This window comes from Spea bombifrons, chromosome 8 (assembly GCF_027358695.1).
Source record: "Spea bombifrons isolate aSpeBom1 chromosome 8, aSpeBom1.2.pri, whole genome shotgun sequence".
NCBI classification, from domain to species: domain Eukaryota; kingdom Metazoa; phylum Chordata; class Amphibia; order Anura; family Pelobatidae; genus Spea; species Spea bombifrons.
The window spans coordinates 41,280,977-41,293,689 of NC_071094.1; the positions used below are offsets into that span (position 1 = coordinate 41,280,977).

A 12,713-nucleotide genomic window follows, 5' to 3' on the forward strand; every position below is an offset into this window, starting at 1 on the left:
ACTAAGAACCTGGACTAATCCGAGGGCATCTCTGGAGCCTGTATGAACTTTTAGCTGCCAAAAATTGAATTTAAAGGGAAAAAAAAAAAGTTTAATGCCAATAATAAGAGTTTAGAAGCCGCGGCACATGAGCTATTTAGGCTTTAGTATCAACTTTCTCGGTGCATAATAAACATCTCTGGCACACGAAGCACAAATAATATTACAAGACCCCACGATGGAAAAACCTAGTTCCAGCCGATGGGAACAAAGTTCCGGAGCACATTGCGCAGGCACACATGGCCGGCTATCTTGCTGTCGGAGCGTGACAGTATTATTATTTTGTTATCGTATTATATAGCGCCATCATATTCCGTAGTGCTGTACAATGGGTAGACAGGACATAACAAGTAGTATATAACAAAGTATATAACAAACACTATACATATATGTTATAAAACAGATGAAATTAGAGCTCCCAGGGCTAAGTTTAAGTCCATGTTATAATTCACCTCACCGGGGGCACTAGGGGGCTCCCTAACGGAGCTGCGCAACCGGCTAAACATGGCAAGATGACTTTCTTCGACTAATGATGTTTCGATGTTTTATTATCTCTGCCTCTTTTAGCCTAGCAACGTGCGTAAGCTTTTCGATTGCTTTCCCTGGCAATATTAGTATCGGGAAGCTGAGTGCCTTGTGTAACTGGGCTGTTTCGGCGTTTGATTATTACTGCCTCTTCAGTCTAGCAACGTGCTTTAAGGTTTTCGATTGATTTCCCTGGCAATATTAGTAAGCAGGAAGTTGAGTTCTTAGCGTAACTGAGCTGCGTCATGAAACCCCGTCCCTAGCGCTCTGCTATTGGTTCCTATTCCCAGAAACAACATGGCGACCGGGTATTCCCGTGCCCTCACTAAGTCCCCTGGGTGGGCTTTCGACGTTCGGGCGACCAGTAAGAAGGTGACTTTTCCATAACAGGGGCGGGGGATAAAGAAGGGCGGAGCTTGGAGCAGCCATGAAGTAAGAGATCATTTTAATGGAGTTAATTTATTGTATATTCTAATCTTTATTTGTATGTTTGTCAATTCGTTACATTCTTTCCTACGCATTAATACTCAGCGGCCATACTGATTGGGTACAATAGTTATAAATACATTAGGAAAGGAGGTCCCTGGACCAAAGAGCTTACAGTCTATATATATATATAATGTGTACATACATACATACATACATTACATAATTATCCAATATCTTCCTACAGGTTAAATATAGATGGATTGCTGGTGTACTTCCCCTATGAATACATATATCCAGAACAGTTCTCCTATATGCTGGAGCTCAAGAGGACTCTGGACGCTAAGGTAGGTATATATACCGTACTGACCCGCTCTGAGGTTCTAATTATCTTACCGGTTAGACAGAAGGAATACGTCATCGCTCTCACCTATAGCGTGGACCCCGCTGATGACCGTCGTTGGACCCCTGGTTGCTTTGCGTTGGAGATCTACTTCTATTCATAGCTTTTAGATGCTCTGTAGAGCCTGCAGTCTACAAACCCCAGCCTCAGATGTCATCTATGCCATCCGTTAATAAACTGATTAACCCGCCTCGGGATAAGAATGCAGTAGAAGAAATGTTCGTGATCCTGTCGCCTCTTTGTGCCGTAGGGTCATGGGGTCCTGGAGATGCCATCGGGGACGGGGAAGACCGTCTCTCTGCTGTCACTAATAGTGGCGTATCAGAGGGTGAGATATAGTTTTGTTCAACGTAATATAATTTCAGTTATGGTTTTAGTATAATTAATATTTTTATCCTTTGAATTCATATTTTAAAAAAAACAAACCATGAATGGCCGGGGGGGGGGGGGCTAAGAATTCAAGTGACAAAGATATGGGATCATAGAAACTGTGTGTGTGTGTGTGTGTGTGTGTGTGTGTGTATGAATGTGTAAATATATATATATATATATATATATATATATGTGTGTATGTGTATATATATATATATATATATATATATATATATATATATATATATGAATCCCTACATTTAGTTCTTTAAGGCTCAGGTCATTAACCCATCGTTACACCTTCTTTTATAGACGTACCCGCTAGAAGTTACCAAGTTAATATACTGCTCCAGGACTGTTCCAGAGCTTGAGAAGGTGAGGCGTGTTGAATTGTTCTGGATTCAGGGACGATGATTGTATGTTGATTTATTTAAACAGAACTTGCTGGCGGATCGGCCCCATTCGGCCCGTCTAGTCTGCCCATTTGTCCTGCTGTCAAGACTCAGAGCTGAATCAGTCGTTGGTCTTGTCTTAGATGCAGGAGCCATACGTCTATCCCATGCATGTTTAAATCCCTTCGCTGTACCACTTCTGATGGGACGCTGTTCCACTTATCTACCACCCTCTCAGTAAAAAATTCCCTTTATCTATTTAAATGTTTCCAACTCTCTCTCTCTTCTTTCCTCCAAGCTGTAAAGTAATGGTAATTACCGTTTCACCAGGTTATGGAGGAGCTGAGGAAGCTGATTGAGTACACGCAATCCCAAACCGGGGAGAAACTCAACTTTTTGGCCCTGGCTTTGAGTTCCAGGAAAAACCTGTGTGTGAATCCAGAGGTAAGGGTTCCGGATCTGCACGTCCTCTGGAACGTTCCGTGTTTGTTAGTCTGTCCGTCCGTCTCACGTCGATCTTCTCTCTCGGTCTTCTGCTCAGGTCAGCGCTCTGCGATTCGGAAAAGAGATAGACGGACGTTGTCACAGTCTAACCGCCTCCTTCGTGCGAGAGCAGAGACACAGAGAACCCGGCATGCCCTCCTGTCGCTTCTATGAGGTACCGTGTGTGTATATACTGTGTGTGTGTATACTGTGTGTGTGTATATACTGTGTGTGTGTATATGCTGTGTGTGTGTATATACATATATATATATATATATATATATATATATATATATATATATATATATATAGTTTACTTCATTCTCTTTGTAGGAATTCGATGCCATCGGCAGACAGACTCCGCTACCCCCTGGGGTATATAACCTGGATGACCTCAGGGTATTAGGGCGACAGCGAGGTTGGTGTCCGTACTTCCTCGCCCGACATGCGGTGAGTGTCTTTGTGGCAGTGTAGTGTGTGTCTCGTAATGTTATGTGTCTGCTGACACGTTGTGTGTTCTTTTTCAGTTGTCGCAGTGCAATGTGATTGTGTACAGCTATCACTACCTACTGGACCCTAAAATTGCTGACCTCGTCTCTCGGGAACTCGCCAAGAAGTCTGTAGTTGTCTTTGACGAGGCGCACAATATCGGTAAGATGTCGTCTCGTCTGTCTGTCTGTCTGTTTGTCTGTCTGCGGCTCGTCATGCCTGACTCTAAAGCTGTCCCTTCCTCTCGCTTTAGATAATGTCTGCATCGACTCCATGAGCGTCACCATCACGCGAAGAACGCTCGAGCGCTGTCAGAATAACATCGAGACACTCAGCACGGCTTTAGAGAAGTGAGGAAGGGGTGATTGAAGGGGTAATTAAATGGTCTGGGGATAGAGGAGGAGAAAATCGTATATGGGGTGGGGTGGCATTTGGCAGAGGGTCCTAGGAGTCTGATCCTTCGTGTTCCCGTAGAATTAAAGAAACCGATGAACGAAAGCTTAGGGAGGAATATACCCGGTTGGTGGAGGGTCTGCGGGAGGCCACGGTGGCCCGAGAGACAGATGTCTACCTCTCCAATCCCGTGTTACCCAATGAGATCCTGCAAGGTGAGTCGCTGCTCTGTTATACAGAATCTCGCCCATAATGTCCCTATAATGTGAAAATTTTAAGTAACCCTATGGATATATTTTCCCCCAGAGGCTGTTCCGGGCTGTATTCGTAACGGCTTACACTTTCTGGGCTTTCTGCGGAGGCTGGTGGGTTACATCAAATCTCGTCTCCGCTCGGGTCATGTGACGCAGGAGGGCCCTGCCGCTTTCCTGCGAGACCTCTATGAGAAAGTGTGCATCGAGCGGAAGCCGATGAGGTGAGTCCATATAATATCTCTCTATCCTACCATTAGTAAGTAAACTGCCATGCGCGGTGCCAACGGAGGTCGTGGAGAGATGGTGGCATCCAGGGCCATGTATTCCAGCTGAAAGTATCCATTCCCCGCCGCGTGCTATGATAGAGCCGGGCCCGGCTGCGAGCCTCCGTTTCCGGACGGGGTTTGGTGCGTAGTAACGCTGTGTCTCGTAGGTTCTGCGCGGAGCGGCTGCGTTCTCTCACTCGCACCCTGGAGATCGCGGACATCACAGACCTGTCTCCTCTCACCCTCATCACCAACTTCGCCACGCTCGTGAGCACGTACACCAAAGGTGAGAGCGCACGCTGCTTTCCCTCGCTGTCTCTCCCGCTCGTCGCCGTTCTCAGCTCCAAGCTCATACTTCTTCTCTTCGGCAGGTTTTATGATCATCATCGAGCCGTTTGAAGACAGAACCCCTAGTATCAGTAACCCCGTGCTACACTTCAGGTGACTCTCTCTCCCCCTCTTTCTCTCCCTCTCCCCCTCCCCCTCTCTCCCCCATTTCTCAGTCTGTGCCCTGTCTTTTTTTACTCTCATTTTTCCACCCCAGCCATTCAATTGCTCTTTTCAATTGCCCTTTACTAAATACAACTTCCTTTGCCCTGATACCCAACCCATCCCTTTTGCCCACACACATAAATTTTCACCCATTTTTCCCCCCTCTCTTATTCTTCGATATCCTACACATGGCCCCCTGCCCATCAGCCATCTGCCGGCACCCTTTTCTCTGTAGTTATCCTGTGTAGTTTCTGACCTCGGCTTCTTGTCTATTCCTTTCCCGTGATCGCCCTTACATGATTTCTCTGTCTCTCTAGCTGCCTGGACGCGTCCCTCGCTATTAAGCCTGTTTTCCAGAGGTTTCAATCGGTCATCATCACATCTGGGGTAAGAAACAAATGACAGCCGTTATCTAACCTTACGCCACCGCCATCCCTTACAGCCCCGTGTGTGTCACTTTCCACCATTTACACCCCCACAGGCATATTTGCATTAATCAACACGTTTATCTGGCTTGCAGACCCTCTCCCCATTGGATATTTACCCGAAAATCCTGGACTTCCGGCCCGTTACTATGGCAACCTTCACCATGACCCTGGCTCGCGTTTGCTTGTGTCCTATGGTAAGATCTCTAGTTACGTGTTAATGGTGGGGGCAGGAGATGTGTCCGTTCGAGAAGATAATAGCCTGGCATACATGGGAATGGATGGGCTCATAGAAACCGCCAGGACGATTTAAGGATGCCTTGGGTAATAAATAGGTACGGCGCCGAGTGAGGTCTGCGAATATAGCGTGTGGGGGGGTTGTAAAATTGGTAGGAACGCAGAATGTGGAATTTATGCTTCCTATAAGAATGTTCAATCGAAATGTCTTCCTCAGGTTGTGAGCCGGGGGAATGATCAGGTCGCCATGAGCTCCAAGTTCGAGACCAGGGAAGATCTGGGTGAGAAACAGGATTATTAAAACTCTCTAATAATCGGTCTCTTATTAACTGGCGTTTTACGGCGGGTCATCTGATTAATGCTTGTATTGTACTTCTCTCCGTAACCATGTATAGCCTTCTTATATTATCGATATATCCGGTAAATTAACCCCTCGTAGCCTTTCTGCCCCCGTCACGTCTCCTATAATCTGCTTTGTGACCTTTTATTTTCAAGCTGTGATGCGCAATTATGGGAACCTTCTCCTGGAGATGTCTGCCGTGGTCCCCGACGGCATCGTGTGTTTCTTCACCAGTTACCAGTACATGGAGAACATCGTGGCCTCGTGGTATGAGCAGGTAACCCGGCCACGATCGCCTGTCCCAGCATCAGGAGTCCGATAAACTTACCACTACTTCACACCTTGTCATTTTATGTGGAATTATATCACAAATGTAGTCACAGGTGACATATTCTGCCAATTTGACTCGTTGTTAGGGAATATTGGACAACATCGAGCGGAACAAACTCATCTTCATCGAGACGCAGGACGGAGCGGAGACCAGCGTGGCGTTGGAGAAATACCAGGAGGTGAGGCGTTGGTGGGGATCGCGTGAAGGGCTCCGTGGCTTGCGTTTATGGCTATTTGTTAATCCCCCCCCCCTTTTTTTGTTGATGAAATCACAGGCTTGTGAGAACGGCCGGGGGGCGATCCTGTTATCCGTGGCTCGCGGGAAAGTGTCCGAGGGAATTGATTTTGGTAAGTACTGCATTCTACCAGCCCGGATTTAGATGTTGGGGTGTAAGATTATTGTGTTTAGGAATATGGGGTAAGTCGTTGTCTCGCTTGTTAATGTTGTGCTTGAGATAGAAATTGCCCAGACTAGGGGTGGGAACGCAGCGCAGCCTCTTGTTACTTAGCCTATTAGTAATAATTGTGAACTCGGTTGACCTACATCTGTTTAGGTTACACAATAAATCCAACTTTTTGAGGACAAAACAATCAGGCCAGATAATTTAAATTATTTATAGGCAGAAATCGGTGATCCACCTCTTTTATCCCTAAAAATAAATCCGTGCATCACTGGGGCTAATTCACTGTTTTTTCCTTAGTGCATCATTACGGTCGGGCCGTTATAATGTTTGGCGTCCCGTATGTATATACACAGAGCCGGATACTGAAGGTAAGTGTAGATCATTTTGTTATCTTTTTCCTTATAAGTCTATAGATTAATTCCCCTCTTTCCTAAAATACCCCTCTCTCCTCGGCCCTTACAGGCTCGACTGCAGTTCCTACGGGACCAGTTTAACCTGCGCGAAAATGACTTCTTGACGTTTGATGCTATGAGGCACGCCGCTCAGTGCGTGGGTCGCGCCATTCGCGGCAAGACGGACTACGGGATCATGTTATTTGCAGACAAGGTATCGGCGTTTGTGAATACAGTAAATGCCTATTGCGGTCCAAATAATACCTTATTGTGTGGGGTTACCCATGCAATAACATAATGGGAGTTGCATATAATAATATTATGGTGGAGTGCCTAAAAGGCATCTTAAATGATGTTGGTTACTATGGTGATGCACCAGAATTACTTGATGTTATTTTTATATATAATATTGGGTATATATAGGGGTTCATTATGGAATGTCGAAGTCTGATCAGGGCTTGGAACTCTTTCTGTAATGACGGTTATTATCAAGTGCGATATTTTATCTTCATTAAGCGCGAGTTCATAGTAGCATCGTTCTGGAGATCCTCGCTCAGTGCTCCTCGGTGACACTAATATCCCGTCCTCTGTCCTCGTAGAGATATGCCCGTGCTGACAAGCGAGGAAAGTTACCCCTGTGGATCCAGGAACATCTGACCGATGCCAACCTGAACCTCACGGTGGACGAATGCATCCACATGTCCAGACATTTTCTCAGAGACATGGCCCAGCCATTCCGGAGGGTGAGAGCAGCCTGTTCAATCACCTTTGGAACGTCCTCTGTTTGTTCCTCCGGTCCATTTGTTGTCCTCCATGTTGCCTTGTACGTCTCTTTTCTCATTTACACTCTCATCCTTAGGAGGACCAGCTAGGATTGTCTCTTCTGACTCTAGAACAGCTGCAGTCGGAAGAGATGCTACAGAAAATCCAGGAGATCGCTCACCAGGTGTGAGACCTATCCTGAGACCACCTGTCGGAGACCTGCTCAGCATCACCTGTGTCCAGGTGTGACCTAGAGACATCCGGAAGCGGCCCATGAGACGACCAGCGAAGGATGCAGACTAATCTACACCAAGATGGACTTGCTAACTCTAATGCTCTGTATGAGAGTCCCTTCATCTGTGTGCGCTGTATATAGAGCACACCTCTGTACACTGTATGTGTTTTTACATACTGTAATAAAAAGCTACATTTGTAACAAATACAAGGCATTTATTCTCTAAATACTGGCAAACCAGCCATATAAATATAGGGCAGTCCAGAACATGGCAAAATGTCCTGGCGCCTAATAGATACGGGGTGCTCTCATCAGCGCCAAGCTTTTATTTATTCTTTTTTTTAAAGGTCCCAGGCTCGCTTTAAATGCTAAATATAAATGGCAATGTGATCGGGTCCTTGAGTGTTAACACGTTTGTTCTATTATTACTTCACTCAGCGATCTGTCCGAGACACTTGGCCGGGGCTGACAAAGTGCATGTCAGGACTTAAGCTATCGATCCTGAGTGGTCATCAGAATGAAGAACGTGATCCGGCTCGGACTCCGACCCGCAGAGACGCCGCGTGTGCAGCAGGAGCCCCGGCTTTGCGACATTTCAAGATATCTGCACGGTCCCTTTAAATGTTCAGGGTCCACCTAGCGAATGCATTGGGGGGGGGGTCCTGCAGAAACCTCGTATGTATTTGCCCCTTTCCTTACTCCCCCCCCCCCCCGAGATATTTTTCATGCAGGAGATTGATGTTCCGTGATAACGGATGCGGTCGGCTGCGGTGGGTTCACAAAGTGAATCGTTATACGTGGTTTTCGAGGTAGTTGGTGGACTCCTGCCTTGTTTGGTTGTTGATGATGATGGTGGTCTGACGGGTACTTATTAGCACAGCGTGTGCGTTAGTGGCCACTAAAGGAGATACGTGGAATGCTGCCTTATTTAGACGCGCGTGGCTAATGCCTTTTGCGGGTGGCTGGTGGTTATGTAGCAGTTGCTGTGTTTCTGCCCAGCTTTTGTAGTGGGGGGAGCACCGCAGGGGGTATCTCTTCCCGTTCCCAGCCTTTAGGGAAGGTACGGACTGCAACCCCCCCCCATCTTACTAACGCTGGCATTCAAGGTGCGGGCCGTGACTTCTAAATGTCACCCTCCTGCGTGAAGCTGGCTCAGAAGCTGCAGTACAGCAGATCAGGTGCTTTTTGGGGGGCCAGGTTTCGTTTTTCCTTGTGAGGATGAGCGTTTGGGCTGTTAATATGGGATGATTGGCGTTAATTTATTGCGCTCTGGACATGTGCTCCAAGGCGCGCATGAAAGTGTAAGTGAGAGGTGCTGTCTGGCGGTGTCTCGTGATGTGGAGGGGGGGAGCAGCTGCCCCGCGTTCGGGTCAGAGCGGATATCGTGCAGGAATCAGATGCAGAGGTAACAGGGGATTGCGGACCGAGAACGCACCAGGAACTCCGCAGTTACCGTATTACGCCGCTGCTGGCCGGGACAGAACGCTCACAAAGTGTGAACAGGCGCTCTAATCTCACACGAACATTCCAAATCGACTGATCTCGTGGGAACGAGCATTCAGATTAAGCTGAACACTAATGAATTAAACGTGTGAATTAAAACACCCAGACCGTGGGGCAGCTGGCCGGTGGTGGGGGGGCGAGCCCGGCCAGAGTCGTCGCGTGTCTCTATATGGATGTGCGCGAGGACCGTGGCACCGAAGCGAAGGAGGAATTTGAGTTGGCTCGGTTCGCGCCTGGCCGCTGGCCACCCTTCAGGAGCAGACGTTGTACAGAAAGGGAAGCGGACAAGGCATAGACATTCAGATTCCAGGGTTGCTGCTAAAATAATAATGACCGATAAGCACACAAAACAGCAAGAAGTCAGCGCGTGCCCAGCAAACGCCATATAAAAAACAGACGTCTTCCAAGCTGCTTAATGTATGAGATTGTCGATGGTCGAGCGTCTCTGCAGAGCGTTTCACAATCTTGATTTAGTGCGTTGTCATTCTGAACCGTCTAATGACGCGGAATGCGCCGACGCGAAATAAAACGTACTGTAAGAAAATGCCCGCCAGTAAAATATACGGGCAAATCCGAGACCCGCGGTTACAGGCCGTGACATCCCTAACACTGTAACTTAATACCGTACCGCCGAGGCTTCATGACTTTTTATGCTGAGCCACCCAACTGTCCTGCTTTTCACCGCCAGTGAATTGTTATTGATGCGTAGGTAACATTATATATATATATATATATATATATATATATACGGTATTTATATATATATATATATATATATATATATATATATATATATGTATATATATGTATATATTTATATAGGTGTCATTATATTATATGTGCTTTGTCTCCATCTACAGATAAGATATGGTAAATACACTTATATACATGACATACATTAAATAAGAAGATAAAAAGAACCAAATTCCTACAATGTGAGCAACTATTTTGGAGTCATTTCATCAACGCGATTTTATCGCCGATGCAGGGGGAGGGATCCTTGAAAGTGCAGAAAATAGGAATAATAATAGTGTAAAAATCAATAAAATCAAATAAAATGGGATGTCTCGCTGATTGAAGTAGCGGTGGTCATGAGCAGCTCTCCCCGAAGCTCTCCATCTGTACGCAGTCGTTTAGCTCAAGTAGGGCCAAGAGGTCCTCTTCTCCCCACACGCTCTGGAACCCTGCCGCGGAACGCTCACCGTAACCGGAAACTATGTGTGGAACCCATTAAGGCCGATTGTAACAAGAAGAGATGAACAAATTAGGGGGAGGCAAAAGTGACTTCGGACACCCCCGACTGTCGCTTTCAGCAAAGAGAGGGTTCAGACTTTACTATATGAAACCCGGGGACGTGGAGAGCGCCGGCCGTGAGCGGCTCGCATTCTCTCTCATGGCTCCAGTCCACGGCTTAGCGAATCAGATATAACGCTTATTCCTATTTGGGGAAGGGGCGGCCGCGGTGTTGGGTTTCCCAATGCCACCCATGCAAGTCTCAAGCGTAAAAAACTGCACCTTCAAGCTTCTCGGTTTCTCTCCCCAGCCCCCTACAACTCAGTCCGTGCCAAGGGCATTCCAAAGAGGCAAACGCCAAGCTGTGTCTGAGACTACCCCTGCTTTACCACAGGTGCAACACTCATCACCACTGTTAACTGTTATTGCGACACCTGAGACAAAGTAGGGTTTGCGGGAAAGCATGCAGACCTTTAAATTAGGATAAATCCTGCGCTAAGCCCTCTCTTTGCTGTCTAACCCCCTTCCTTTCCTTCCCGATCTATATTTATATTTTCCCTCTGCCGATGTATCAATGTCTCTGACCTGCGCTATAAGGAGGTGACCTCTCACCTCACGCTAAGTACTCTTCCTCTACTTCATGTTCCCAGAGACTAAATAGACATATTACGTGACATATCACATGTACACAACATGACCGGGATGGATTCTGGCGTAAAGCTTGAAAGGAGATCATCGTAGGAACTAATAGAATGTTCCCAACCATTCCATTGGTTGCTATGGTGACAAGACCACTTTTCACACGTTGCGGCGGCATTCCCTTTTATCCATAAAATAATCTCTGTTATTAAGTATCTCTAAGTGGATTTTGTGCGTTGGACAATCTTTGGCACTTCCAGTATCCGGTGGTCTGTCCTAGACTCGTAGAGAGAGCCCACTGAGGGGAGAAAAGACCGGGGGACGCAGCATGGGCGACACTTACACACTTACTGTAACTGTATATGTCCAGCCTCGTCGCACATAGTGCGAAGATTAACAACTCTGCCCGATACGGAGATGGACCCCCCCCGACATCTCCCCGATGTCAAATGGCTGAAGAAGGACCCTTAGTTTTAGGGGTCTGCTTGGCGGTCGGGCTTTAGACTTTTTATGAGATTTTGTGTAAAAATGGTTTCTATACAAGTAATTGTTTATGGCTGTAGAACCCTGTGATACCCTCGTACCCAGCAAAGAGGGGTACCAGGGGAGGAAAAAGAGACAGTGGGGTTTGAGTTCCCAAAGACTGCCCTGTCTGAATTAGGAGACTAGGGATGTATGGGACAGTGTAACATGTGAAGAAGGGGTTTCTAGCTCACGCCGCAGCACCTTGCAAGGTTCCATGTTGACATTACTATTATTTATATAGCGCCAGCAGATTCCGTAGTGGTGTTACAATCAGTGGAATCATTTAAAATCACACACAAAGTGGTACGGAAGGCGAGGAGGGCCCGGCTCCCAGGAGCTTGCGACCAAGTTCACCTTCCACTGACATTATTGGGAGGTCATCGTGAGAGACGAGCTGAAGGCATCACGAAGCATTTGGCCGCTCGCTCCACACTGAAATTAGTGGAGACGGGGAGAGGAAGGAATGAGATTAAAGTATCATTTTCTGAATCAAGAAATTATATATAAATATTTAATAATGTATACATATAGACAGACTTCATATAAACAGACTTCTATGTACACGGGTTTATTTTTTTTTAGCCCTGGGGGTTCTTCCGTTGAATCTCAATATACGGCACGGGTGTCACGGGGAAGAGAAATGCGGCAAAGCTCCAAACTTCATCCTTTATCAATATCTTCCAAACACATTTCCAAAAACGCATGGAAAGAAATCTGAGGAACACTCAGCTACTCCAATTTGTGTTCAGCTTTAATTCCAATAGCGTTAGTTGTTATGCTTTAAGGTCGCGTTGGTTAGAAAAGCCCCCATAATTCTATTTTTTAATGCACGGCAGACACCATTTTTCATGAAGTCCGATTTATTTTACTGCATGAAAATTGGTGCAGGCATTCTTTACTTATTGGAGTTTAAAAATGTCGCCTTTAACTTCTCCCACAGCTTCCCTTCACTGAAACAGGAAGTATACATAAGTATACTTCCTGTGCATGCTCAAAAGAAGTCCCCTGATGATAAACTAGCATGCATTTGATTGGCTGCTGTCCCTTCCATTGATTTGAAAGGGAGATCAGCTCCATTTAACCTCGGTGCAAGAGAACACTGAAGGATGTGTACTTAAGTATGCTTCCTGTGTACGCTTCCCAGATGGGGAGGA

General features: G+C 46.4%; 1 protein-coding gene across 1 annotated transcript; it reads left to right on the forward strand.

The window, feature by feature from the left end:
* Positions 1 to 845: 845 nt before the first annotated feature.
* Positions 846 to 7,869, forward strand: ERCC2 (ERCC excision repair 2, TFIIH core complex helicase subunit). Its single transcript, XM_053472780.1, has 24 exons — positions 846 to 996; positions 1,238 to 1,337; positions 1,644 to 1,721; positions 2,078 to 2,140; positions 2,488 to 2,601; positions 2,699 to 2,815; positions 2,974 to 3,090; positions 3,168 to 3,291; positions 3,383 to 3,479; positions 3,604 to 3,737; positions 3,829 to 3,997; positions 4,210 to 4,328; positions 4,414 to 4,483; positions 4,852 to 4,921; positions 5,055 to 5,156; positions 5,414 to 5,477; positions 5,692 to 5,813; positions 5,953 to 6,045; positions 6,142 to 6,214; positions 6,568 to 6,638; positions 6,733 to 6,876; positions 7,262 to 7,405; positions 7,522 to 7,643; positions 7,675 to 7,869. Exons 1-23 carry the CDS (start codon positions 992 to 994, stop codon positions 7,612 to 7,614), a joined length of 2,283 nt encoding a protein of 760 aa, XP_053328755.1. The 5' UTR covers positions 846 to 991; the 3' UTR covers positions 7,615 to 7,643; positions 7,675 to 7,869.
* The last annotated feature ends 4,844 nt before the right edge of the window (positions 7,870 to 12,713 follow it).